This window comes from Rhea pennata, chromosome 25 (assembly GCF_028389875.1).
Source record: "Rhea pennata isolate bPtePen1 chromosome 25, bPtePen1.pri, whole genome shotgun sequence".
Taxonomy (NCBI): Eukaryota; Metazoa; Chordata; class Aves; order Rheiformes; family Rheidae; genus Rhea; species Rhea pennata.
In genome coordinates, this window is record NC_084687.1 from 5,089,811 (window position 1) to 5,116,258 (window position 26,448).

Below are 26,448 nucleotides of genomic sequence, written 5' to 3' on the forward strand. Positions count from 1 at the left end.
CCGCTAATGTAACCACGTCGTCCCGGATAGTACGTGCTGTGGGCGGTGCACAGCCCTGCACCGTGCCGGGGGAAGGAGGGGGGGGCACAGCCGTGCAATAGGCTGGGAGAGAAAAAGGGGGCTTGCACGGGGCGGGAGCACGACCATGCACTAGGCTGGCGAGGGGGGGCGTGCAGAGAGGACTTGCACTCGGCTGGGGGGAAGGTTGGTGCACAGCGGGGCTTGGAGAGGAGTGGGGGGGGGGCACAGCCATTTACCGAGCTGCAAGGTGGGGGGCAGAGGAGCTTGGGGGCTGCAGGGGGCAACACGTGCCCGCCTCCTGCACCGCGGTCCTCCAAGGCCTGGGGGCAGCAGAGGCGCCCTCGCGGGGTCGCGTCCCCTCTAGCGCCGCTTCCGGCGCGCTCTGTGGCGCGGCGCCGCCGGGCCGGGCGCGTCCCCGCGGCCATGTTGCCTGCGAGGGGAAGTGGCGGCGCGCAGCCCCGCTAAGATGGTGGCGAGGCGCCCTCGGGGGGTGTAGGGGCCCGTGTCCCTCCCCCCCCCGCCGCCACCACCACCCCCCCGCGCCCCTCCCGGGCTGCGGGGCGACGCGGGGCCCATGGAGCAGCTATAGGGTGAGCCTGCCGCCTGCCAGGCCGCGGCCCGGCCGCGGGGTGCTGGCCGGAGAGGGGGGGGCGGGCGCCGGGCGGGCTCCAGCGAGAGGGAGAAGGCGCCGGGGCAGAGACAGACACCGTGCTTCGCCTCCAAGGTGCTTCCGCTTCGGAATACTTATCTTTTTTTTTTTTTTTTTTTTTTTTTTTTTGGGGGGGGGGGGGGGTTGGAGAGCGAAAAAGGCTGAAAAACGGGACCCAGACCTTCCCGTTCGACCGCTGCCTTCCTCTCAGTAGCATCACGTTGGTTGATCGCAGTAGCGCTACGACGTTCATTTATTTCTTCTCCAAAGTCAGCAAGGGCTCTACCTGCATGGAGTCATCCTCAAAGCTCTAGCAGCAGCATTCAGAAACTAACATATACTTCCAAACTTTAAGTATTATTCTGATTATATTCATTTTCTGCTGAATAGTTTTAAGGACCTCTTATTTCCAACAGCTTATGGTTTGCAGTTAGCTGATGCCTATACCGTCTGTTTTGGTAATAAAAGGAAATATGACAAGTGTTTCTGCATTATTGCATCTTTTCTGTAGCATGCTTTGTCCCAAGTCTTTGCATACTTGGTGGTTGTCTCGAGCACTGGTAACTCCAATGGCATGTAAACAGCTGGATGAACACAGTATGACCTGACTGCAAAGGAAAGCTATGACTGGGACTGTTCAGCCATGTGGCTGTGTGTCATCTTTCATGCCATGATTTTTAAAGCTTAGATCCCACTATGTTTTTGCAGGGCAGAGCTCTGCTAGAAGCTGTGCAGTTTAGCCATTGAAAGTACCTCTTCTGCTAAGTGTGGTATTAACATCAAGGAATACTTTAGAAAAAGATTTAGTGGAAGATTGGATGTGTAATGTCTCACAGTTGTTACACAGATGAAGTTTAAAAGACATTCCCTGGTTTCTAGGGCAGTCATGACATTGTCTAAGTACTGCAGAATTGCAGTTAACTCAGTGGGTTAGAACAGATTAAAAGCTCCACTAAAAATACTGAATAGTTGTGTTTGATGGAAGCATAGTTTAACAGATGCAAAAAATTTTTTTGGAAGAGGAAGAATAGCAAGGATGAGATTGCTAATACCAAATGGCCCACTGAAATGCAAGTAATGTTACAAGAACTTGAATTTATTTCTGCACTGATATTTGATCCTTTCCTGCTCCCCTACAATTGCTAGGATGAGTGGCAGTATGCCAAGCAGTCTTGTGGACTGTTCATGCCAAGCAAGTGGCAGTTACTGCCCTGTGAGATAACCATCACTAGGAGGCTGTGGTAAATGTGCTCATCAAAAAGAGTAAAAGTGTCCCAAGTACCTCTCTCTTGGGAGCTGTACTGTGGACTCTGTGCATGGCACACATTGCAAGAGGACTTAAAAGAGTGAATGCTTATATATTTAGCAACTCTTTTAAGAGTAGAGCAAAAGTCTCTAGATGTTCAGTAATAAACTAATCTCTAGTGAAACATTATATACTTACAGCTAGTTCTACTGAAGGTATGACTAAAATAAAGGCATTTCTTGGGTTTTTTCTTCCAGTGCTGCAAGAAAATAGTTGATTCTCTGCTTCAGTTTCATTCATCATATTTGCTAAATTACTTGACTCAGCACTGAAGAGAAACAAATTGAGGGCTTACATCTGTGACAAACAGCTAGCACGGTCATTTCAGTGTATTACATAGCACTTACCTGAAAGAAGTATATTTTAATGATCTTAATCATTTCCTGCTTCATATTTGAATGTATTAGTGATACTGATTTGACATCATGTTAAGGAACATATGCCATTAGAAAGAGCATCCTGAGACTAGCCCAACTTAATGTGTTTAAATAAGAAATGAAAACAATAGCTTATGTAGTGGGTGGAACTCTGCAGGATTTTAGACACATCACCAATGACAAATATGCTGTCAGCTGCAGTTGATTTTGGAAGATTTGTAGGGCAATTTGCCAGTGTTCCATTTTTAATTGAAACAATCAGTTTTACTTTGCTGCCTGCTTAGCTACTTTTGCAATAAAAGCATTGCATAACATTTGTACTTGTTAGCTACTAACATTTATCAAAGGTGGGATTATTTGTGTGTTACTGGGAGATCTTTGGGTAGCAGCACACTCAGTTCTTTATGGCAGATGCATCATGTCACCAACAGAGCTACTGGTGGAATTCAGACCTGTTAAAATGGATTTTTAAAATAGTTCTGAATTTTACTCTGCAGTAATTTCCCCAAAAGGAACATTTTAAAATGAGTGTTTCAGCTAAATATTAAATAGTACCACTGCCTTGCCTCTTGTTGCAGTGGGCAATCCATTAAAAGACTGGGTAGTGAAGTTATTCTCTGGATACTTTTCCTAGCATAGGGTATTTTTTGTAATTGAATACCAAGTCAATATCAAAACACCAAATTTGAGCACTAAACTGAAAACAGGATAACAAATTTTGAGTTCAGGCACATGCCAGATTCCTCCTCCTGATGCCACTTCCCAGCCACAGTTCCCCCCCAAACACTCAACACTTGCACTGTCCAATGGAATAAAATCATGGAAAGGCAGCACTTGTTGGGAGGTGGCACTAAAAGAGCAACTTGAAGGTTTCCTTGGCTGACACATCTCGGCTCTTAAGTCACATGTGTGAGCTTGTTGGGAATAGTGATGTGATCAGGTGAAGTTATGGCTCAGAGAAAGGCAGAAGTGCTGTTAAAGCAGTGATGAGCAAAAGATGTAAGCAAGGCATGGTTTATGCAGAGTGTTTTAGTAAGCCAACAAATAACTTGACAGAAGGATGTTCAGGCATATAAACTTTCACAGGGACTCACTGATGGGAACAAACCTAGTTAGCTTCAGCCTAATTGTCAGCTTAGAGCTTACTTAAAACCCTCCCCTCCAGGGCTTCTCTCTGCATGATATTGTACATGAGACTGCAAGTTTGTTTTCTGTAGAACTTCCACAATATTTGAAAGCAGGGAGAAGGATGTTTATTGAGCACAAGACTTGATGACATTAAGTGTAATCCACTGTTGAAGTTAACCACTACTGACTCTGTAGATGCACTAAACAGAACACTAGTGTCTATTTTGCACTCCCCAAAACTATTTTCACTTCACACAGAAGAAACTGCATTATTTCCTTAAAGGAACAAAAATTAAGTAAACCCTGAACCTTAGAAATTTAGCTTCAAAATTAACCTTACAGGCACTGGATGCCAAGAAAAGTTATACACCCAAAAGCTTGCATTCTTGTCCTAACTACACTGGTCTGTTATGATCTTTTGCCACAAGCCTTGCCTTCCCCAAGCACCAAAAACTATAGTTTCATGGGGTTTTGAACTATTTGTTAAGCCTTGTAAACTTGTACTCACAGAATTGGGAAGCTACTTGTTCCTGTAGTACACATGACCATATAAAGTGTTCAAATGGAAGAAATAGTTATTTCATGACTTTCCTTGTGATTCATGGTTTCCTCCGAGTCATCAGTCTGTTTCAGTGTCATTTTTTTGTATGTGCCATTTCAAAGCTATAGAGGGGAAGAATACCAAGATCACTGGTGCTTTGTTTAGTTGAATACAAATTCAGTAGCAATCCATAGTTTAGACACTTCCAGGGTTATGGGGGAAAATATTTGCCATAAAATAAGTGGCAAGAGCACAGCTGCAGGGAAGTTATACAAAATTGATGGAGCAAGAAGCTTCAGTCTAGGAATTCCCATTTCTGGCTATCCTGTTTAGAAGGAGTAGTAATAGAAGATTTTGTCTTGTTTGTACTGAGACAAGATCAGTAGGTGCCTCCATAAATCCTGTGTGTATCTGCAGCCTAGACATGCTTGGGAAGACAGCATTCAGTAATCCCAAATTTAATTTCTGTTTAAAATGTAGTTCTGCCTTGCAATATTAAGTAAAAATACGTGTTACTTGTACAGACTGGAGGCAAAACACTGGCTTGGCTGCCTGTTTCTCTAACAAACCTAGTACTGAAGCAGTTAAAATGATGCTTACATCTTAGTTCACTGTCTCAACCTAGCAGAGATTCCTTTTCAGGAATGCAGGGTGGAGGGGCAATGCATTGCTTCCTCCTGTTCTGTTTTTCACACCAATTCAAGCTCTCATCAGAAAATGATGTATTTAGTGCCTCCCTTTCTCGACTAGGAAAATAGTCAGAGGAGGAAGAGAGCCCTCACCACTGCCAGCACAGACAGGAGCATTTTTTGAAAAAGTGACTCAGATCCCAGAGACCAGTAGCAGAGGCAGGACTCAGGAGCTGCTCTTAGGCACAAGGACTCGGACTCTTAAACAGAAGCAAAGGGACTGCCTGAGGAACCAAGGAGACTTGCCAATCCTGGTAATATTCATTACAGCAGAGAAGTGGGACTGTTCAAGGTCAGTAAGTCAGTCTGCAGCTAGTACAAAGTACAGCTCAGCTCATAATGTGTAAAGGCTCTTGTAGGCAGGCTGCTGCAGTGTGCATGGCATTACAAAGTAGAAGTCCTAGTTGAAATTTAATGCACTGATAACATGGAAGTTTTTTGCATTTATAAGCAGCTTGCAAGCTAATATTGATAGTGAAGAGATCTAGATGATTACTGAACTCAAATATTTGATATGCATTAAACAAGCTTTCCTGTGTATTTAGATATTTGATATTTGGGGGATGATTTTATTCCCTATAGTGCCTTGTTTCAGAGAAGTGTACCAATATAAGAAACATCAGAAGGCTCTCAAAGTGAGTGTCTGTCACTTGTTAACAGACAGGGCAGTGAGAGGCATAGAGGTTGACCAAATTAACACTGGTCAGAGTTAAACTAGTTTTAGAACTAGATGTTTAGTCATGACTGAATTTTCTACCCTAACTACTATAGATATTCTGCCTCTAGTTTTCTTAAAACCCTGTTTGATTGTATTCTTCAGAGGTAAGTTGTTTTTTTGCCAGTATTAGTACAACTAATCTTATTGGCTTTCTTTTTTTATAGCTTATGGTAAAAATTGTAGCTGGAAAATTCTAAAATATAGGTACTTCCTAGAAAGCTTTTGAAAAATTCAGCTTCAGATTTTCAAATCTATTTTAAACTACTGAAAGGGTTAAGATGGCACCTCTTCCAGAATCCACACAAAAACTTTAAGTTTACAACTATATACATAAATTTAAGGAAAGATGTCACTTCAGTTCATCTCTTACTCTAGCCTTAACTTTGCCAAAAAGTACAGCATCAGTTACATGGCTTGTTTTAGTAGTACCTGCAGAAGTATGACCAGAATCATGCTGAAATTTTACTGTAGCTGGGTCCAGAGAGACAGAACAGTTTTACTGGTACATGAATCCGGACTTTAATGCTGAAGCATTGTTGTATAAGAATAGCAGGTTAAGACTTTGCTTTCTTCTCCAGCATGTTGAAGTTACATATGCTAATAAGTAGTTATTTTAGTGTCCTTTTTCTGTTTTAATATTACCAAGTTTTTGAACCTATTTTGTGGTGAGTAGACTAAGCTGAATTGTTCCTTGAGCATGAGTCATTACAGATCATTCTGCATTTGAAGCTGTGGTCTTTGGGTGGATACTGAAACTATTGAAATAGCTTCAGGACTTCCCCTTTGTTCCTTTCCAGGAAAGGATCCTTTTACCTGCTCACCCAGTTACACTTAAAACTGTTAATTTGTAGCCTGCATTTAGTCATTTGGGATGAAGGCTCCAGCAAGTCTTAACTTCTTGAAAAGCAGGTGGGGAATGTGTTAATCACTGCCATCAGCAGTGGGCACACAGCTGAGAACCTTGCCAGCACCCCAAGGGGGTTGCCCCTTTGATAAAGATTTCCATTGGGGTTAATTGTGACTCAGTTTATTTTCCCCTTCTGACTCAGAAATTTCAACATTTTAAGAGCTTACCATGCCATAGTGAGACTGGCCATTCTCCTCCAGCTGGCAAGTCCCCGAGTACCTCAGTCTACCACACTGTTCCCGGAGATGAGCCGAGTAGCAAGGTCAACAGCAGCCCGAGTCCTGCCAGTTTGTCCCAGCTGTTCTGTCCCATGGCTGCTCATCCAGGCATTGAGCAGCCAGATGCAGCATGAACAGCAACAAGCACATCAGGACAGGTTGGGGGAGGCACAGTAGTGTTTGCTTTCTTCAGCAGTTTATTTTTAAACACCAATTTCCTGAAACTTCTAAGTGGAAGTGGTTAAACTTAAGATCAGGTTTCTCAGCTTAACTGGTAAATAAACCTTCTAATTTCTAGGTTTGTACTACAAACAGCTAATCACTGCCAAAATGACATCTTCAAGCTCTACCCAGTATCCAGCAGCTGAGAATGCCTGCAGAATCACACTTGGACAAGTCAGCCAGGTAATTATCTTCTACTTACCTTTATTGCTTTGTTCTCTCTAGTTCCTTAATAAAGGTCAGACTTCTTCCATCAAACCAAAGTTCTCCTAAGTAGGAAGGATTTCACTTGATGGCATATGGCTTTTATCTTGAACAGCTGTGATCTGAACTTTTACCATCAATAAACATTTTCATGGAAAGAAAGAGAAAATTTAAATGAGATATACAAGAAATTGTATAAATACATGTTTTTGCACTGGACCCATACTCAAGTATTATATATAACATTCCTCATATTCCTTAATACGGGCCTGTGTGACAGCTGCCCTGGGGCATTATAAACTCATTTTGAAATTAGTTATCAGTAACACATCCCTATGCCTCTTCTGGCATTAGCTTTGGTTAGTATTGAACATGTAGTGCTCCCATTATTGACTGTTCCTAGTAAGCGGTAGCTGAGAGCCAAGGCCAGCCTGGTGTGTAAATAGTGTATAGGAACATGGCTCACGGTACATGTTAACAGCCAGTCAGAGGAAAAGCTTGCAGCTCAAGCAATGGCTAGAGAAATCTGGTCTGAAAGTCAGGCAGGTTTCTTCAAGACTGGCAGCCCATCTTCCAGAGTTGCTTCATTAAAACATACATATATATAAGCATAATATGGAAGGAAGCAGCAGGAGGGGAGATAAGCTGAGAAGTTCAGAGAGCTTCCCATCTGAGGTTAATTTAGAAGTTGGGAAATTTAAGTCCTGTGAAAAGTTTGGATGCTTGTTTATTCAGTTCACTTTGCTTGAATAAGTTATGGATAACCAGACTCTGATACTAGTACTAAAACATTGATTGTCAGCACTTGGTATCCTAGGCAGGGTGATTAAACCAGCTCTTCCATTTTGGCTGTTTTAGTGGCTAAGGGCTCATTTAAAATGATCAGGTTAACTAGATTACTTCTTCACTCAGAATAAGATGTATGAGAATCTATTTCAAAGTCCTTTTGAGAGTGGTTATTAGAGAAACAAATACATGCAAATATATGTTTTTATTGTGTTAAATATCCACATACTGATGGAAGTATTTAGCTGAATTGTGCTCAGTTTTTTTCCTGGTAGAATAGCTGTTCTTGAGAAACAGGCTTGTGGCTAAGCATTAGTTCTGTTTGAGCTTGAAAACACGCCTACCAGCCATAACAATAAGAAAACAATAGATAAATTCAGAGGAGATGAATTGTTTATAGTGCTCACAAACACAAAATGAATACCTTGTCAAGATACCCTCTGATAGCTGAGGGACAAACAACAGCAGTGACACCCAACCAAAACCCTCTTGCCTTACCTTATGCAGGAAAAATAAGGCTGCTGCTAGAGGTACATGTTGAGGAGCTGCTGTAAGAGCTCTAAGCAGACTCACTCCTTGAGAAGAAAGGGAGTATTTCAATTGCATTTATATAGGCAGGGAGGAGGGGTGTTTATGAGACGCAGCTGAACCCACCAAAAACTGACAGGTGAAGGCCTTTGCAGGTGAAAGCAAGTATTACGTGCTTTGAGAGCAGAAGCCTGTCAAAGTCTAGGGGAAACTAACAAACATCATATGCTGAGTGTTGGACTTCTTGTCATGTGACTGATTAAAGTATCTTGCTGTATTAGCTTTTGACAGACAAAGGAGGAGAACAGAGGAAGAGATTCACTGTGGGAAACATTTACATCAGTATACAGTATTTGTATGCAGTTGTATAGCATACAGCTTCCTGGCAGAACAGTGAAGGCTTTTTGACTTTCAGGAACACAAAGCACGAGTTCATGGGGTGACACTGTCCTAGGAATAAAGGAGGTGGGGCGTGGGGGAATAGATATTTAAAACTTGCTGCTGTTTTATATAGCATCATCTGTCTAGGCTCAGTTTGCTTGGGTGTGTGGGTGAAACCTAAGGGGGCTGTGGTGCACTTGCATCTTCCCCATGATGCTTTATGTTTCGTATAATAAAGATTTGTTTTGATGACTGAGATCCACAGAAAATACAGGTTCCGATCTTTGTTAATTAACCACGACTTGTGTTTAATGCTGTCTAATTATTATATGTCTATTCACGAATCCTAACAAATACATACTCCCTAAGTCTGTACAGAGCAGATTATTCACCGCACTAATTGAGGAAATTCATGCCTGCCTGTTATTGAAGTTCTGATGTGAATACAGCATCCTTGCTACATTTGGTTAGTTGCTGCCTAGGACTCCATACTAAAGGTCTGCGTTTTCAGCCTTCCCTCATATGATGAATGACATCAAAGTTAATGGGACAGTGTGAGTGATTAAAGCATTTAGAGCTGATTGCCCATGTTCCCGGCTTTTTTTGTCTTGCAGGTTAGTCAGAGTAATTGTGTTGATTTTCAGTCCTTCCAACTTGTTTTTTAAGCATTTGTCCATGCAGATTATTTGTAAAAGAATACTAGCCTTCAGGAAGCTAGCCTAAGGCAAGCAATATTCCATGGCCTCCCACTCATACTATAGTTGTCTGCTCAGTGCTTAGTGTGACAGTCAAATGTGCATCAAGCAACTCAGGCTTACTAGCTACGATATGGAGCCACAGATGCCAGGGTGATATGGAAGGGCACTGCTTAATTCAAACAAAACTCTGTACTTTGCATTTTAGATGCGACCCAAACTGCCGCTTCTGAAGATTCTGCAGGCTGCAGGTGCACAAGGTGAAACCTTCACATTGAAGGAGGTGAGCTTCGTTTCTAGGCACTGAAACTGAGCCTGTCCCTGGTTGTTTAGCAGATGATTCTTTGTGGGGGAGGAATTAGGCTGACTCTTGATTTTTCTGTATTTCAAAGCCCTATAAATAGGGTAAAATAGGGTACCTTACCCATGGGGCTGTTGTGATTCTATTGATCTTAAATTGCATTGAGAGCCTCTGAAGGAATTGGGATAGGAGTGTGAAATACTAAAGAAAATTATTTATTTTGGAAAATCAGAAACTACATTAGAGAAAGGCGAAGTAGAATAGGCTCACACTGGAGAGAATGCGGGAGATTTTGTTGTCTTACTGTCTACTCAGCCCTTGAAAATTTGATTCTAGTTGATATTTTTCCCTTAAGTTGCCTTTGAAATGGCTTGTCAGCTAAACCTAAGAGACTCTGAATTCATTTATTTTAAGATAAAAATACAGTGTGTGTACAAGGTTAAAAAAATAACTGTGATTTACAGGAGTATTCTGCCTACAAAGGATTAAATGCAATGCTTTTTCATTATGAATGTGTCAAACACTTATGCATTTAAATAACTTACTTAGCTTCTAAAAATCTTTGTAAAACAAATTGAATGGTTTAAATGGGGAGAGTTGAGTATTAAATGCAGGTTACTCATGTAGATTAACATTTTAACTCAATTAAGTCAATTTCTCTGCCACGAATGGAGTACTACTAGCAACCTGTTGCTTGCATTTACTGATGTTCAGGAGGGTCGCTTTGATGGCTAATCAGGGGTGGAACTTTGCTTATGTTTTGCTTAACACATACTGCTTTTCCCTCTGATACTCTAGATTTCTTACTGTGGCTGGCAGTGTCTGGTAGCTCTCAGAGCATGTTTTCTCTCCATGCTTCTTTGTGATCTGTCAAGCAAGTTGTCTTCTCAGGGCCAGCACTATAGTTGTGGTCATCCTTCAGTAATAGCTTATCCTTTCAGCTGGTGATACCTTCTCCCTCCCCATCACACCATTTCCTTCTGATCTTTACTCCAAGATGTTATACTGTTCTTCCTCGTGTTTCAAAGGGAGAACACAACCAACAACCTGCTGTGGTCCTTGCAGGGTGTTCTGCACTATCTGTGTCTTGGCTGTGCTGCACTGCTTCAAATAGTTCTTCCAAAGGCATTTGGAAGAGTGGCAGGCTCCTGTCTGGTGCTCTCACTGAGCCACAGTTCCACCACTTGCTTTCCATGTTGCTGAGAGGGAGATTGCCCAGATAAGAGTGTCCTTACCATTGTCATGTTCTGTTTTAATGTGGGCTAGAAAAGACACTTCTAATTATCTATCTTTGACACAGTTTTTCCTTCTGTCAAGGGTTAATAATTACAAATCTTAAAGCATATGGTGAAGCATAACTCTCCCTTGTTTGGGACATACAAATGCATGACAGAAATGACGAGTAAGTACATACTACTTGACTGACACTGCATAGGGCAGTGAGAGGCAAGTACCATAAACCAAAGCAAATTTCCAGGGCCTTTGGGGTTTTGATTTCACTTTCACATATGACTAAAGGTATGCTATGTATCCACAGGTTATGCATTACCTAGGACAGTATATAATGGTGAGGCAGCTATATGATAAAAGGCAGCAACACATGGTCTATTGTGGAGGAGATCAACTGGGAGAACTGCTGGGACTGGAGAGCTTCTCTGTAAAAGATCCAAGGTAGGAGAAAGTGACCTTTAACGTATGTTGCATTACAGAAATTGCTGAATCAGGAGACCCTTGGTGATACTGTTCCTGTTCATTGTAGCAGAAAACTCGGTGAATGCCAGATACCCAGCTCAGTGGCTTACTGCTAATGTTCTGGAATGCCATTTAACAAACTGTGTTTTGAAGAGCAATCCAGGCTGTGAGCTGCCTGAGGTTACATCTTTTCCTCCTTTTATTTCTGCACCTTCTCAGCCTCTTGATCTCAGACCCATGCTAAAATTTGCATCCTTCAGTCATGTTCTGAAGTAGACTTCTCTATAGCAAGAATTTAGGAGAGGCAGACAATCCATTGCAGTTTCCAGCATCTTTTTGAACAATAAATGAGAATTCGTGTCTGTAGTTTAAAATGGTAGTACTGATTGTTATTGTGAATAAACTCTGTGTCTCCTTCTCTCTTGTAGCCCAGTCTATGACATGCTGAAACGGAACCTGACTTCTGCTGCTATGGCAGGTAGGTTTGTCACAGTATGGGCAAGTATATTCAGTACAGTGTTGATGTAACTTGGGTAAGTAACAGCATTCAAAAAAGAAAAATGTTTCTGAAGTTGGAACAAACTGCTAATGAAGGCTTTGGTGAGAGAATCTCTTGAGTATGTGTCTTTTGTGTGTCTCTACCATCAGTAGCTGTGATTTGAAATCAGTTAGCTGTCTGAGTAACATGGCTGCCCACAACCAATGACCAAACCTCCAGCAGACAGACTCTGTCTGGAAGCACACAGACAGGGCTAAATACTGCGGATGTGCAAAGCAACTTGGCTGAAGGATCCCTCCAAATTATTACCAGTGTCTCCATTGTTTTCAGTTTCATAGCATGCTGTGACTTCCCTCTCTTACCTCATTTTGTGCTTTCATGTTCTTGAGCCTGAATGTAGAGTGCTGAAAACCCTAGCAAGTCAAAAAGCCAAAAAGTTCTGCAGTTTAACCAAATCCTTAAACCCTTAAAGGTTACTGTCTCAGCTTACGGGAGAAGTTACCATATCCATTTACATCAAAAGTCCTTCAGTCATAAATTAAAGTGCATTCTTAACTTAATCTCAGCTGATGACTTCCTTGCAGCCATTTACTATTGTACATCTGGCAATTTTTATGTGAAAAAGAACTTCTGATGAAAGTGCAAGTCATGAGTGAGATGCACTGAGAAAAAGTCTTGCATCATGCTTGCAAGGTCTCTAAGCAGAAAATATGGGCTTAGTTTTTCAGAAGGACTTAGTCTATTTTTGCACTAGTGCAGAAAAGCTTGTGCCAGTTTAGAAACTGTTGGAGAAAATGGGGTCCTAAACACAATAGTCCCCTGCTGTGATCCACATGTCTTCATATGTTCATGCCTCTGAGGTCACTTCTTTTTGCTGTTTGTATAGAAGAACCTTCCTAAGCAGCTTCTTGTCTAAACACTTGCGTGAGTGCTCTTTCCCTTGCTGGTGATTCCCTAGCCTCTTACCTATAGGTGGTGTATGTGGAGAGCAAAGGATCCCAGGGAAGTGATCTCTCCTCTGCTGCCCTTTTCCCTTCTGCTTGGTGTGTGCATATGGCTATGTGTACATGTGGCTATGTGTGCATGTATGGTCTGGTCATGGCGTAAATCTGCCAAAGGAAATAAGGTTCGTTTAGTGAGCTGACCATTGAGTTATACCAACATGTCTGCATGTGTGTGTGTGTGTGTGTGACTACAAAACGAAGCAAGCTTGGCAGACCAGGCCTTTGACAAGTACATAGGAAGGAAGACTCAAGGTATTATTTTTCCTTCATCTCAACATAGGAATAACAAGAAGTATCACAGGCCTTAGAGAGACCATTGTGTTCTTAACAGCCACTTGTATTCACTAGCCAAATCAAGGCCTATCAGCATGTCATTTTGCAGATTATCTTGACCACTTCTTTAAAGTACACTTGTAGAAAGAAAATTGACTGCATAACATCTTGATAATACAGACTAAGCTCTTACATAGTACTCTTTATCAGATGGTATCCTTACTTGTCTAGCTTTTACTGTAAGTATGAATCATATGAGATGTGTTTAGGGATACCTCACTTTAAGGACATTTTGTATTCAGTTCCTAATATATATTGCAGGAACACTTCTCCAATAAGTGGAGCGTATTGTCACACAGTGTAGGACTAGTGTGCAGTATTTATAAAATATCAAAAAGGCAAGTCTATACCTCTTCTAATGCCACTGCAGAGCCAAAGCAATTGTGGATGAGCCTGTTGGCTTCTGTTTTGCTTCAGACATCAAATATCTGTACAGCTGTTGGTGATGGAAGGGAAAAAGGAAAGTGAAACTAATGCGTGGAAGGCAAAGAATATGGAGTTCAGCCATAATGCATGAATGGAAAAGTATACAGGATTCAGCCGTGTCATTTCATGGTCCTGTTTTTTGATCCATTTTATGGACCAGTTATGGTCCACTTCTCTTCCTATAGCAGCAGTCTTCAATGTCTTCATATCATGCCATGATTCATGACGTGAATCAGAGTATGCATGTCTCTCTGGTATTTGGTGGGAATTCTGCTGCCAAATTGAAAGGGGAGCAAGCAGAAGCCATCCTTACGTCTTGTTCTCTAGCAAGTCCTTCTATTCGTACTTCCTAAATGCAGCTCTCATTGTGTTGAAATATTTATATTCATTTGATTATTCTTGCTAGTTAGGTTGGCCTTTAATTAACCTTTGAGGCCAGCATAATTGTCTGGATTAAATTGTTACCCAGAAAAGAGCCTGCTGTACATGGAATTTTCTTTAGTCTAGTTTTTGTTCTTCATACCCACCTTCTTTAAAAATGACATTTTTCCTGTCTGTGCATATGCTGAAAAAGACAATGTCCTCAGATTCTTATAAAAATATTACTCTTCTATATTCACCTTCCTCAGCACTGATCTGATACAGCCTTCAATTGAGACTCCTCACCCTCTGCTGTTGCTCTGGCTTTCCTGTCCTCATGCAAACTTGTTGTTTAACCTAGAGCTTACAATGGGAGGACAGACTGTAGGAAAAAGAAGTTTTTTTTTTTTTCATATTGGGCAGAAGGTTCTTACATGCTGTGAAATTTCACCAACCTTTTGTCTCTCAGTAGGCACAGACTCTATATTCCCTCGCGCATTGCCTCCATACATACCTGGCAAAACCAAGGGAATACTGGAGTAATGCATATATAGGAAATGACCAGTTCCCTAAGGAAGAAAAGATTCTGGTTTCTCTCAAAGGGTTACCTAGCAGTCTGTCAAGCCTGGCTCGTTGGTTGCTTGCTGAAGGCCTTCTGTGTTGTGAGAATGGTTATTACCAGGGAAGGTTTTTTCTCTTGTTTTACCTGCCATCTAGATGCTGCACAGAATCTCGCAAAGGAACAGAGCGTCGATAAGCCAAGCCAAGACCAACCGAAGGTAAACCCACTGCCTGGTGGTTTCTTTTGTTGTACAGAGTGCCCCTTCTCTGTACCTGTGCATGGTGGACTACGAGAACTTTTTGCTGCTTGGCTACCAGGTCCTCACCTTCCTGAAAAGTTCTTGGAGTCCACAGAGCAGGGACAGAGTGACCCTTCTCTGTTCTCTTCATAACAGAGTACCAGTCTCTGAGCGCGTTTCTCTGGGGTGTAGCACTTCTAGTCCTCAGTTCCTCCAGCGTGCTCTGTATTTATGTCTTTCCTCCTCTTTCTTCCCTCCTCTAAATAAGAATTGCCAAATAATTAAACTTTCTAAAAGTGTAAACAGGTTGTGTGTTCAGTAGGATTGTTTCAAAAGCTTTCAGGCAGAATCTGAAACCTAGGAAAAATCTTAGCACATTCTGACTTGTTTCAGATATATTTTGGGGTTAAGGTAGTCCGATCTGGGAGATGTGTGTTGACACTGGGGGCCAGGGAGTCATGAAGATCGTAGTGTTACTGCATTAAAGATGGCAACTTTGGACTTTTGCCAATCTTAAGATTTTTCCTGGGTTGAAAATATATTGTGTGTGCTGATAGCAGATGCATTGCAGCCACTTTAAAGGGTTATAGCGTGTAGTTTTTGTTCAGTAAACTTTATTCCTGTGTGTACCTTCTTGGTGTTATACTGCTGCTGGTGACTCAGAATGGAAGTGCTACATCCCCTTGTCCCTATAAGCTCTGATGGACTAACATCTGCATTTTCCTTCCTTCATGCAGTTTAGCACACAGGAGGGTTCAGACACTGGTGTAATGGAGGGTGAAAGCAATGCTTCTGCTTTGTCTACCTCAGAGCACAAATGTGGAAATTATGAAGGTGAGTGCCACTTATCCCCCCATAATACAATGTATATGAGTTGTTCTGCCCATTCTCCAGTGTGACACGCTGAGCTCTGCATCAGGAAACTGCTGCAGGAGGGTGTTGGGAGATTAATAAACCTATTGTGGAAAGCAGTCTTTAAATGTCATCATTTTATGGCAAAGATTTAGAGAATCGCAAATGTCTGCAAAAGGTATTTTATGATGGACACGTTTTCTGGCTTGGATATTTGGCCTCATAAATAAACAACACTTTGAGTAAAACAGCAGATTAAGCCAAAAAGCGCATCTATCACTAAACAGTGCCACCAAAAATCTTACAGACCTTGCTGAAGGGTATTTTAAATGCTGAAATTATACCTGTATCTATTTATCTTCCCAAAGGACTCTTTCGTCTGATTACATAGAACATATACTGAGCTGTCTGCAGTCATTACTTGCAAACCGTTACTTCAGTCAAGAAACTGAATAACAATGGTGTATATTTTCTATCCAGCTTAAGAATAATACAGCTCCTTCATATTTAGACATTTCCTTTGTTTTAGTACCTGGGGATTTCTTGGTAGTTCACTAATACGGATTTCTGATGTTACGGAAACAACTCCTGTTTTTCCACTTTCTCCTCTCACATCCATTCTCATATTGAGGAACTTAATATGTAAAACCAGATCTTCTTTGCAAGTGTGGTTATATCCAGATCAAGTGAGGACACTAGATAATTTTCCCGGCTGCAGATACAAAGCAGATAGAAACAGTCCTTGTCTGTGCCTTTGAAACTCTTGGCACTGAAGAGAGATGGATTGAAGGTTATCTTGACATTCAGACCTCTGCATTTAGGATCATGGATTAAACTTCCTGGGCTAAAACAAAGAAGAAAGCTGAGGCAAGGAATTACAGAGGACAGATTCTTATGTTCCTGCTTTCTGTTTTGAGCCTGCTTTTGGAATCCAAGGATTCCAGTCACTGGAAATTTGGACCAAATTCAAAACAGTTCTTCTACATCCTAAGTTACTCTGGAAATTTACTCAATGTTGATTTAGGTTGAGCTCTGAAAGAAGTGTACTAATTTGTGTGTTGGGTCTTAGTAAGGCAATGCTAAAGAGAATCTGTACAGTTATAGAGACACTGGGAACATAGTGATGTTTCTCTGACCTCTAATGGCTGTGCAGTGACTATTCTGCCAGGTTCACTTGGCTAGATACAGCAATACAGATGTGCTGCATATCTAGCATTGCAGTACTCTCATATAAATACCAGAGCTGCTAGCTGTAACTCTGGCTGTAAAATGGAGCAAGAAAGATTTCTAAAATTGGATGGGGCCAGATTTTTCTCTGCTAGTCTCTCAAATAATTTAGGTGTGGCATGACTTAGATTCTACTTGGCTCTTACAGACAAAGACTTAATAGAAAACCTCTCTAAAAGCAAGAAGCCTAAACTGGACCTAGTGTTTGAGGAATGGGATGTAGCTGGTCTTCCATGGTGGTTTTTAGGCAACCTCAGAAGCAATTACAAGTCCAGAAGTAATGGATCAACAGATATTCAGACTAACCAGGTGTGTAGACATTTTAAAGAGGTGCACTGTATTCTCTTCCTCTCCTCTTTTGTATTCAAAGTAAATAATATATTCTTGTCCTTTCTTCCCTCTTCCCACTTCAGGACTTTCAGCCTTTCGCTTGTGTGTTCCCGTCCCAGCCTTTCACATCACACGGTTACGTTTGGTGTTTCTAAATAAACTGTGTGTTTTCTGAAGGCTGTGTTCAGCCATTGGAGGTCCTTCTGCACTCCAGAGCATTGATTGTATTTCAGGAGTCACCCCTCTTCTGGATTGAAAGTTGTTACACAGTGCAGATGCCTGTACCATGGCAACCAGCTGCTGTATGGACAGCTAGCAAGGGGAATGAGCTGTAGTACTGCTTGCAAAAAGGGGCAGCTTTGTGAGAGCAGTTAGTGAGTTGCCCCTTTCTCCCCAAGGGGCAACTGAATAAGCTGGCTAGGGCTCAGGCTGTTAGTGAGGAAAAGGGGAGAAGCATTCACCGTGGCCATGGCTGCCGTACTGGTATTTCTGCTACTGAAAGGCTGAGCTGTAAGTGTTCTCTCCTGTTTCTTCTCTAACAGGACATAGACACTGCCATTGTTTCAGATACTACTGATGACTTGTGGTTCCTCAACGAATGTCCATCAGATCAGAGCAGTGCCACGGTCAAAGTGGAAACAGTTGACTGCGAGGAAATGAAAGAAAGTGACAAAAAGGTACTTCCTCAAACATCCCTAGTGTACGTGATCCACAGGTTAGCCTTGTTTAACTGATCTTATGGATGTGCAAAATCCTTAATTTTTCATCTTCCCTGCTGCTGTAGAGCTGGGAGGTGCTAGATCTGTAACCATCCAGAGTTCTAACTTGTGTTTAGAAAAGGCTGTCACCATGCCATACATGGAGTGATAGTTTTTCTCTGAGGATGTTGTGCAGGTATTAGGAAGGATCTGCTTGGTTTTGGTTTAAATGTGTATATTTTCAAGGCTTAAAAATGATTTAAAATGATTTAATATTCTAGCAGGAATTTTCTCTATCCCATCTCTGGCCACTATCTGAAGACTAATAAATGAAAAGAGGAAACTCTCTCTTGATGTTTTATTAGCTCTCAGTATATGATAGGCTGGTCTGAGTCTGCTCGCTGAGGTGGTAGAAAGATTGGTGTTAAAAGGACTGAGCTCATGATTTCTTGCATGGAAATTAGTAGGAGTGCTCAGGTACAAATTTGTTTGCCGTATTTGTATGATTCTTTTGTGTATCAGGGAGAGAGATGATTTGGCCTTAGAAAAATGTAACATAAGCCACCCAAGCAATACTTACCAGCAAGATTCTGGAGCAGCTGCAGTACATAAAATGGCTTTTCATTTGCTTCTAGAAATGTATTAATTTTCAGGGCCATTATACTGTCATTTTAGTTTTGGTGTACAGTGCTGGGCTTATCATAAATACAAATTTCTGCAGTGCTTCTAACGCCATATCCACACTTTCCAGGTGACTGAGGAGACACATTTGCATGACTTTGAGGATTCTCAGTGCTTGAGTGATGACACAGATACAGAAGCTGCCTCTGAGGTAGGCATCCTTTAAGTCAGCGTTCCTTGCTTGGAGTGTGCTACAATCTCATCTGTAGTTGCAAAAACTCCTCCTACAGCTTCCACTGGTTGTGTGGTAGAAGAAGCTGATACTTGTGTAGGTTTCAGAGATCAAGAAAGCAACTCCTCTCTTTCCCCCCCCCCCCCAAACATTATTTTTTATAACCTACATGAAGGAGTGCAGCGAAGTTGGCTTGACCTGGTCCAGTTTGTTTTGGATAGGGCTCCGTTAAATTCTAAATTAAATTGACATTAAGCATTGGCAGCCCATTAGTGCTCTGACCTACCCAGACCAACAAGACCAAACATCTCTCGTGGCTGCAGAGCAGTACTGGTATATATTTGATTTGGGCCACTTTTTGTGGCAGTGTCAAAGGATTTATATGTGCTATGAGTGTCTTTCCACTACAAGACTGAATCTGTCAGTTGCTTCATGGTGGGCTCTGAGATGAGAAGAGAATCCACTGCCCATTTCAGCCTTTTTTTTCAGAGGTACTTTTATAGCCTTCGTCAGGGGGAACGCCTGGATACCTGCTAGTTTAATGTCTTTGTCCTCACACTGCCTCTCTGAGGACAGATCAGAGCTAGTGTTTGTGTTTAAATGAAAAAATAAGATAAAAAGAGAGAATAAGCAATAATTACTGGGTTGTCACTCCTCCTCACTACCCCATTTTTCTTCTAAATTCCTTCATGGTATATATTGAGGGACATCAAATTTGTATTCTTTCATCTGCACTTCTTTTTTCTCCCAGTCCTGCAGGCTGCCTTTTGAGCTTCTGTTGCAAGTCAGCAAAAGTGTATCATGATACTCTTTGCAGCTGGTGGCAACAAATCTTTTAGCACAATTTTCTAGACTGTGCATGCTTGACAAATTAGATTGTCCCTGGCAATGGACAGCTAAATCATAGCTCTGAACCTGGGCAGCTCTTGCCCTTGCTATGTGAGGTAATCAAGTAAGCTACTATTAGTTGCACAGATTCAACAGATGCCAAGTGATTACTGAGTCTGGAAAATATATTCCTAAATGATTCCGGGAGCACTACCCTTGAATTTAGAGTGGGATTTTTAAAACTGCAATACTTCAATAAACTGCATAGCTTGAGAACATTGCATTCTTCCAGAGTGCTAAAGGCTGAGGGGGAGGAGGGACAGAGTTAAATGTTTAAGAGGTCTGAATCTGTAGAACACACAGGGGCAGTAAAATATACCTTAGCCTTTCTGAGGTACTGATAATCAAACTAGTGATCATGTATCTGCAAGCCTTTACTCAGTAACAGATGTCCTCTTCTGATGAAGCAGCTTAGCTGCTTTTGCCACAGAGAGGAAAGCAGTCATATGCAAGAATACCCTAACCTGCTGCTGTTTTTGTCTGCCTCGATCATTCTTCAGGACTGCTGGCAATGCACCAAATGCAAGAAATTTAACTCTCCAGTCAAACGGTACTGTTATCGCTGTTGGGCCTTACGGAAAGACTGGTACTCAGATTGTCCCAAACTGGCTCATTCTCTTTCGCTGTCCAACATTGATGCTATGCAAAACAAAAATGATGATGAAGGGATAGATGTCCCGGACTGCCGAAGGACTATTTCTGCTCCAGTTGGCCAACCCAAAGACTTATATGGGGTAGAAAACAAATCACGTATAGATCCCTGCAGCTCTATTGAGTCTTTGGATTTGGCAAAAGAATGTGAAAGCAAGGAGTCTCTGTTGCAGTTCACTGAGCATAAAAAGGAGGAAGAAGTACAGTCTTTAGAGAGTATTAAAAAATTACTCAATCCTTGCTTCTTATGCCATCACAGACCACGAAATGGGAATATTGTCCATGGAAGGACTGCTCACCTGGTGGCCTGTTTCAAGTGTGCAAAGATGCTGAAGAAAAAGAGGTCACCTTGTCCAGTGTGTAGGAAAGAGATTGAGATGGTGATCAGAATCTTCATGGGGTAGTTTTGTTAGTTCAGGGCTCCTCTGCCAAAAGATTTCAAACAGATTTTCTTGCAGTCCCACAAAACCTAACTTTAGAGCTCAGCTGGTGTATACCAAAGAAAATTAAGATGCACAACTGACCAAGGACACCGAGGAATCCCTCACATCAAATGAAGCAGCGTCCAGTTTTTGATGTCCATTTAAATTAAAGCATGTAGGGAGCAGGGAGCGACTGACATATTGGTATGAATGACCTAGGTTTGAAATTGTCTAAATCTCTGAATTTCAGAAGTTCTGTGGTGTCACTGGTTCTCTGTTTTGACAACTGGTCCTTGCAGAAAGCAATTTTTGGGAAGAATTATAACTTTGGCTGTTGGAGTGTTGTTCTCCAGTAAGTCAAATCCTGTGCAATGCCTTTGAAGAGAGGAGTCCATATTTGAAGAATATAGCGGTGGGGGTGGGACAGAAGGCGGATGGGAAGGAGGATGAGATAAGCCATTTCTCCAAGGATCAGTTTTCACGAGGGTAGTGAGAAGTGAATACCCTGTTTCTTATAATCTCTGATTTTCTTTTTAATGTAAGTTTATTAGATAAGGTAAAGGTGCTCTTGCTCCCAGACTGGAACAAGTCCTCCCAAACTTTTAATCTATAGCAATTTCAGGTCATATATCAGTTGGCAGAAGAATAGGGTGCTACACTTTGCGTCTTGATTAAATCAGATACAATGCTATGTTGGTTTGCATAGCTTTGTTGAAGCCTGTACAATGTTAGCTGAGAATCTGGCCTGCTGGTTGAGTTAAATTATAACAGCTCTGTGCATGTTTTGGGATGTTCTCATAGTTTTCTGCTCACAGCTCCTTTGCAGCTTCTACCTGCCTTACTTCATCAGGCCAGTCCAGGAGAAGCTCTCTTTGGAGTGTGATGGAGATTTATTAACATACTGTGGACCTTTGAGACACAAAAACATTCCCTGCAAAGCACTGGATTGCAGTTAGTTAGTCTGTGTCTGGTGATTAGCATGGTTAGTCTCCTGTGCTTGGTGTTAGCTTTTGAATTCCTCCACTGACTTTCTTTCCCAGTGACTGAGCGCTTCAAATCTATTTGCAGCATTTATATTATCCTTTAAAGCAGTTCATGGTCAGTCAGCTGGCCATTAAAACTCAGCTAGGACTTGCAGTTTAAAGCTAAATTTTCTCTGAGATCAAGTCCTAGTGCATGCTCAGATCTTCAGCCTGCTGTCTTCATGAGGGCTGGTGTTCAGAGAATATTTCCCTATGGAGAGGAGCTTTGTTCTTCCAGTGTGTAGTAGGTGGCTGGGTGCGGCCCTAAAGCTGGGGAGAATTACAGGAGGGTAAAGCAGTCACTGTTGCCACTTGCCCAGGGTCTTGAAGAACTGCCTGTGACCATCCTGGGTGCCCTGAGATCCCAGGAAACTGGCACCCTATTCTGTCCCTGTTCTGGCTTTCTCTTCCAGGGAGGCTGCACAGGGCAGCGGCCTCTGCAGAGTCAGTGGAAAAGTCAGCACTGTGTGAGCGAGCATCAAGCACAACCTCTGCCATGCACAGATTTCTAGCAGACTTAAGAGCAGATCATTCACCTTTTCTGACCAGCACCATCTCTCCTCTTTTAAAACACATTTACAAAACAAAGGGAATTTACTTCTCCTCCCTCCCCGCATTTTCTCCTTCTTTCCTGATTCTTTTTTTTTCCTTACCTAGAATGGTGCTGAGGAGACAGGAGTAGCCGATCAATTTACTCTTTTAGTTTTCTAAGTCATTATTTATTTAAAATGTAAAGCTGACGAATACTTTTTGGCCAATCCAGTCTAGTGTTCTCTAATGTGAGCAAGAGGTGTGGTGGAGACATCTCTTGACATGTTCTCTAGGGCTTTGGGAGAGCGCATATCATGTAGCATTAGCAATAGCGCCTTTACCTCCAGCTTTCAGGTGTGCAGATGTTTGAATTCAGTACAGTGCGTAAATCCCACGTTTTGTCATCCTCTGTATAATTCCCTCTCTGACCTAGAAGGTGGTTCATTCCTTTCTGAAGACAGACATTCCCACTTTGCTGTGGCAAGCATTCATACCGTGCAAGCAAGGTGGAAAATCCTATTTGGGTGGTGAGCTAGCAGAGTTCAGGAGCAACGCGCTCACTCTACTTTTGAAAGTCTTTGTGGAATCAGGAGCTGCTTAGATGCTTCTCAAGGCACTTTCCCATTGCTTTCCACACTCCTTCTGCTGGTCCAGTCATAACAAGCCAGCTGTGCAACAGGAGGCCCCAATACTTGTCAGAAACAAGCTCTGTCAAAGTTGTTTCTCTGAAAAGATATTGGAGTAGATGCAATACGCAGTCACTGTCAGTCATTGCCAAAAGATGAAACCACTTTATATTTTGCGTAATGTTGTGATTATTTCTATGTTGGCTGTTATTTAGACTATTATTGTTGACTGTTATTTACAGTTTTATTTTAAAAACCAGAGGTTAGCTGTCTGGTATTTGCTGCACTATCCGTAGTCCATAGAAGACAGTCCACATAAAAGCCTACTTATTGCTCCCTTAGTTGGAGGGCTGTTAAATTGAAGGTGGTGCACTTTAATCATGTTAAGTTCAGCAGCGTTACCTCCTGGAATTGTGGAAGCAAATGCTGCTGGGTACTCTCTTCCATTTTAAATGGCTTGGGCGCAGCAGGGTACTTTGTAGCAAGCCCTTAATGCACTTCTGGATACTGTGAAACTGCCCCCCAACCGGCGATTGCTAGTAAGAACTTACATTTTGCTGAAAGCAGCTTTACTGAATTGTTCAGATCTGGCTACACTGAAAAGTATGTGATCTGCATTGACCAAAATAAAAGAAAATTGGGAGTGTTCAGGTTTGAGTAAGTTAGGGGTTAAATGCTCATACCAAAATCCTCCTGAGACCTAGATACAGGAAGTCAGCAATGTTTCCTGAAAACATATGGTGTCCTGAGGTGCAGCTCTCCCATTGTTAAGTGAAAACTGATTCCCTTGTTACAGTTTGTGATAAAAAAATGAATCTGCAGGATAGCTTTCAGGGTAACACTCTTTGTATCTGTGATTGTGCTTGTTCAATATAACCATGTTGGTTAGGACATGCATTTGCTAACTTCATTGTTCCCTTTACTGAAATAGTTGCTGGGTATCGCATATGAGAATGTTACAGCCAATTTTCCCTCCTGTATAGGAATAAGCTATTGCAGTGGAAGCACAGTGTATGTAGGGGTAATTGCCTAGATTGTGGATGGAGCTTGGATGGGGGGAGGCTTGGGGGAGGGAGGGAGGATGTTTTATTACTTTAATTTAATCTAAATCTGAATAGTAATTCACCCAGAACTGCCTTTTTTTTTTTTTTTTTTTTTTTTTTTTTTTCCTGACACTTTTTAGGAAGTGCAGACTTGGGATGTAAGTTGAAGAAATAGCTCAAAGCATTCGATTATAATACTTATGTAGCAGCTTAGAGATATGCAGATGAGTTGTTTCTGGGGTGGTATTACTGCTTTCCTTTTCTACAGATGAGGCATTTAACATGGACACCTATGTCGGAACCGCAGGTTTTTCAAAGGTGCTGAGCATTAGCTGAGATGGGTGTGAACCACAGATGCTCAAGACCTCTGAATATCTTGCATTGGTGTCTCATAGTGAATGATAGCTCTTCTCTCTTACAGTGGTTTTCCTATGAAGTGCAATATGAGAGAAGAGGTCCTAGGGATATCTTCAGCAATTGTTGCCACATTTCTGTTATGAGTGGTATTGAGCGTAGCTGTCTTTTGCTGTTCTGACTAGAAAGGTTTATCTGTTTCCCTGCTTCTTCCTTCAGTGACCTTGGTCACTGTCCCTTGGGAATGTGTGGAAGTCTCACCTGCACCTGTGCTGCAGGTGGTATTTTATGCACAAGATTCCTTGGCTTTTCAGCCAGAAGTTTGGGTACCATTTATCCCCAGAAATAGTAAGTTTTGTACTTTAATTGGTATTTAATTATAGTATGGGAACCATGAGCCTCCCAACTAAATAGTGCCACTTAGTACATTACAGTGCTCTGCAGTGTGAAGTCATATGTGTATATCATATGTATATGCCCACACTCTCTGTTTTGGTAACCAGAGGTACACATGCTGCATTTACTTCTGCAAGTTTTTCCAGTTTTAAGTGCCTCTTCTCAGTTGCTCTCTGATTCATTCACTAACGCACCCAGGATATCGTCCTTTTCTTATGCTCTGTTTAAAAATCTCGGTGACCCTCCTCTGCTGGGATGTGTTATCAAGCTAAATTTAGCCTAGCCAAAGCCATGACATAAATTATAAAGAGTCTGTAGCGCAGATTCCCAAAATGCTTATTTCTTCTGACTGATGGGTATTTCCAAGAACACTGTTGTGAACTTCCAGCCTGCATGTATTACATATTTATTATGCTGCATGACTGTGATGAAAACTATGGTGCAGCTATCCAGCATGCTCTCTAGCCTTCTGCATCCAAACACTGTTTGTGTCTACTACTGAGACGCTATCCTTGCAGAAGAAAGTAGCTATTGGACAAACCAGGGCCCTCCAAAGACACACAGATGCTGCAAGGATTCCCAACATGTACATGGAAATGGAGTATTTCAAAACCCACTGTGGTAGCTTGCTTTTGCCTGCTTACTTTGCCTGCTCAGAGCATCTCTCCTGCACGGAGGAAGACAAATGCTCTTACTGAAGGCCTTCAGTGAAGGCTGATTGTTTTGGAAGAGGTGACTGAAAAAAGGATTCAGAGCCAGGGCACTGGTCTCTGTTCTCATTTTGCTTCTGACTTGTTACATGAGCTGAACGAGGCACTCCCTCAGTCCTGTGCATGCTTGTTAGCTACCTGAACATTTGCAAGCAGTGTCAGAATCCTTGAGAAAAAAGATACTGCAAGGCTGTTCTATCAAGAGCAAGAATAAGAACCACAAATGATGTGGGGGTAACACACTTCGTGTATGAAACATCTCCAGGAGCCCAGATGACCTTTGGACAGCTGCTTTTCTGCTCTGGAAATCCTCTTTTGGTTATCTGCCTGGAGAGGCTGGAATTAGCCTTGTTCCTTAGGAAGTAAGTGAGAACATGCCTGTAACTAGATGTTATTGTCAGACCAGTAGAATGGTCAACTGCCACAAGCTGGGCTGTACTTCCCATCAGCTTGCTGTCTGTATCTGATTTTGGTTAGTACAGTCAGCTGTTACATTTACAATCCTGTTTTTCTACCACTTCATGAGTGCATAGGTGCTATTGCCCTGGTAATGTGCATTTGCTGCATACATGTATGGACATTCAGTGTCTGCTACACTGAGCAGATGCTTCATTAGCTTCAGAGTCTGACTCCTAGAATATGTGACTGCCTTTGAGGATCTGTCTGAGAAGATACATGAAGAAGGCTGGAACATGTTGTACCTCTGGAAAGATAATAAAGACTTGCTGTTCTGGAAAGAGTGGTTTCCTGCCGGATCTCCCCAGCACTCTTCCTCTGCTGGATGTTATTCCTGAATGTATTTTTTTTGTTCAGAAAAATTCAGCATCTGACCACACACCCACACAGTCACTGCAAGAACCACAATCAGGAGAGCTCACTAAACAACATCTGTGTGTTTGCACTATTTAAAAAAAAGTCTTGTAACACAATAATTGATGACCTGTTTTTGTTTCCTGCTCATAATGAATTTAATTAAATTGAGAGCATACTATGTAGGTTTATTTTTTCATTTGTACTGCGTTTCGGGGAAAACTTTAAGTAAAGACCTGTTACCAGTTAA

General features: G+C 41.9%; 1 protein-coding gene across 3 annotated transcripts; it reads left to right on the top strand.

Moving 5' to 3' along the window:
* Nucleotides 1-438: 438 nt before the first annotated feature.
* On the top strand, nucleotides 439-26,448 carry MDM4 (MDM4 regulator of p53). Of its 3 annotated transcripts, none has more exons than XM_062594880.1 (11): nucleotides 439-611; nucleotides 6,853-6,959; nucleotides 9,579-9,653; nucleotides 11,209-11,342; nucleotides 11,792-11,841; nucleotides 14,703-14,764; nucleotides 15,523-15,619; nucleotides 17,013-17,173; nucleotides 17,737-17,871; nucleotides 18,644-18,724; nucleotides 20,134-26,448. In XM_062594880.1, the coding sequence occupies exons 2-11, from the start codon at nucleotides 6,885-6,887 to the stop codon at nucleotides 20,686-20,688; spliced, it is 1,425 nt and encodes a 474-aa protein (XP_062450864.1). In that variant the 5' UTR covers nucleotides 439-611; nucleotides 6,853-6,884; the 3' UTR covers nucleotides 20,689-26,448. The 3 variants fall into 3 exon arrangements, with proteins under 3 accessions (XP_062450864.1, XP_062450865.1, XP_062450866.1); XM_062594881.1 differs by lacking the exon at nucleotides 439-611 and adding an exon at nucleotides 672-745; XM_062594882.1 differs by lacking the exons at nucleotides 439-611; nucleotides 6,853-6,959; nucleotides 9,579-9,653 and adding an exon at nucleotides 10,887-11,073.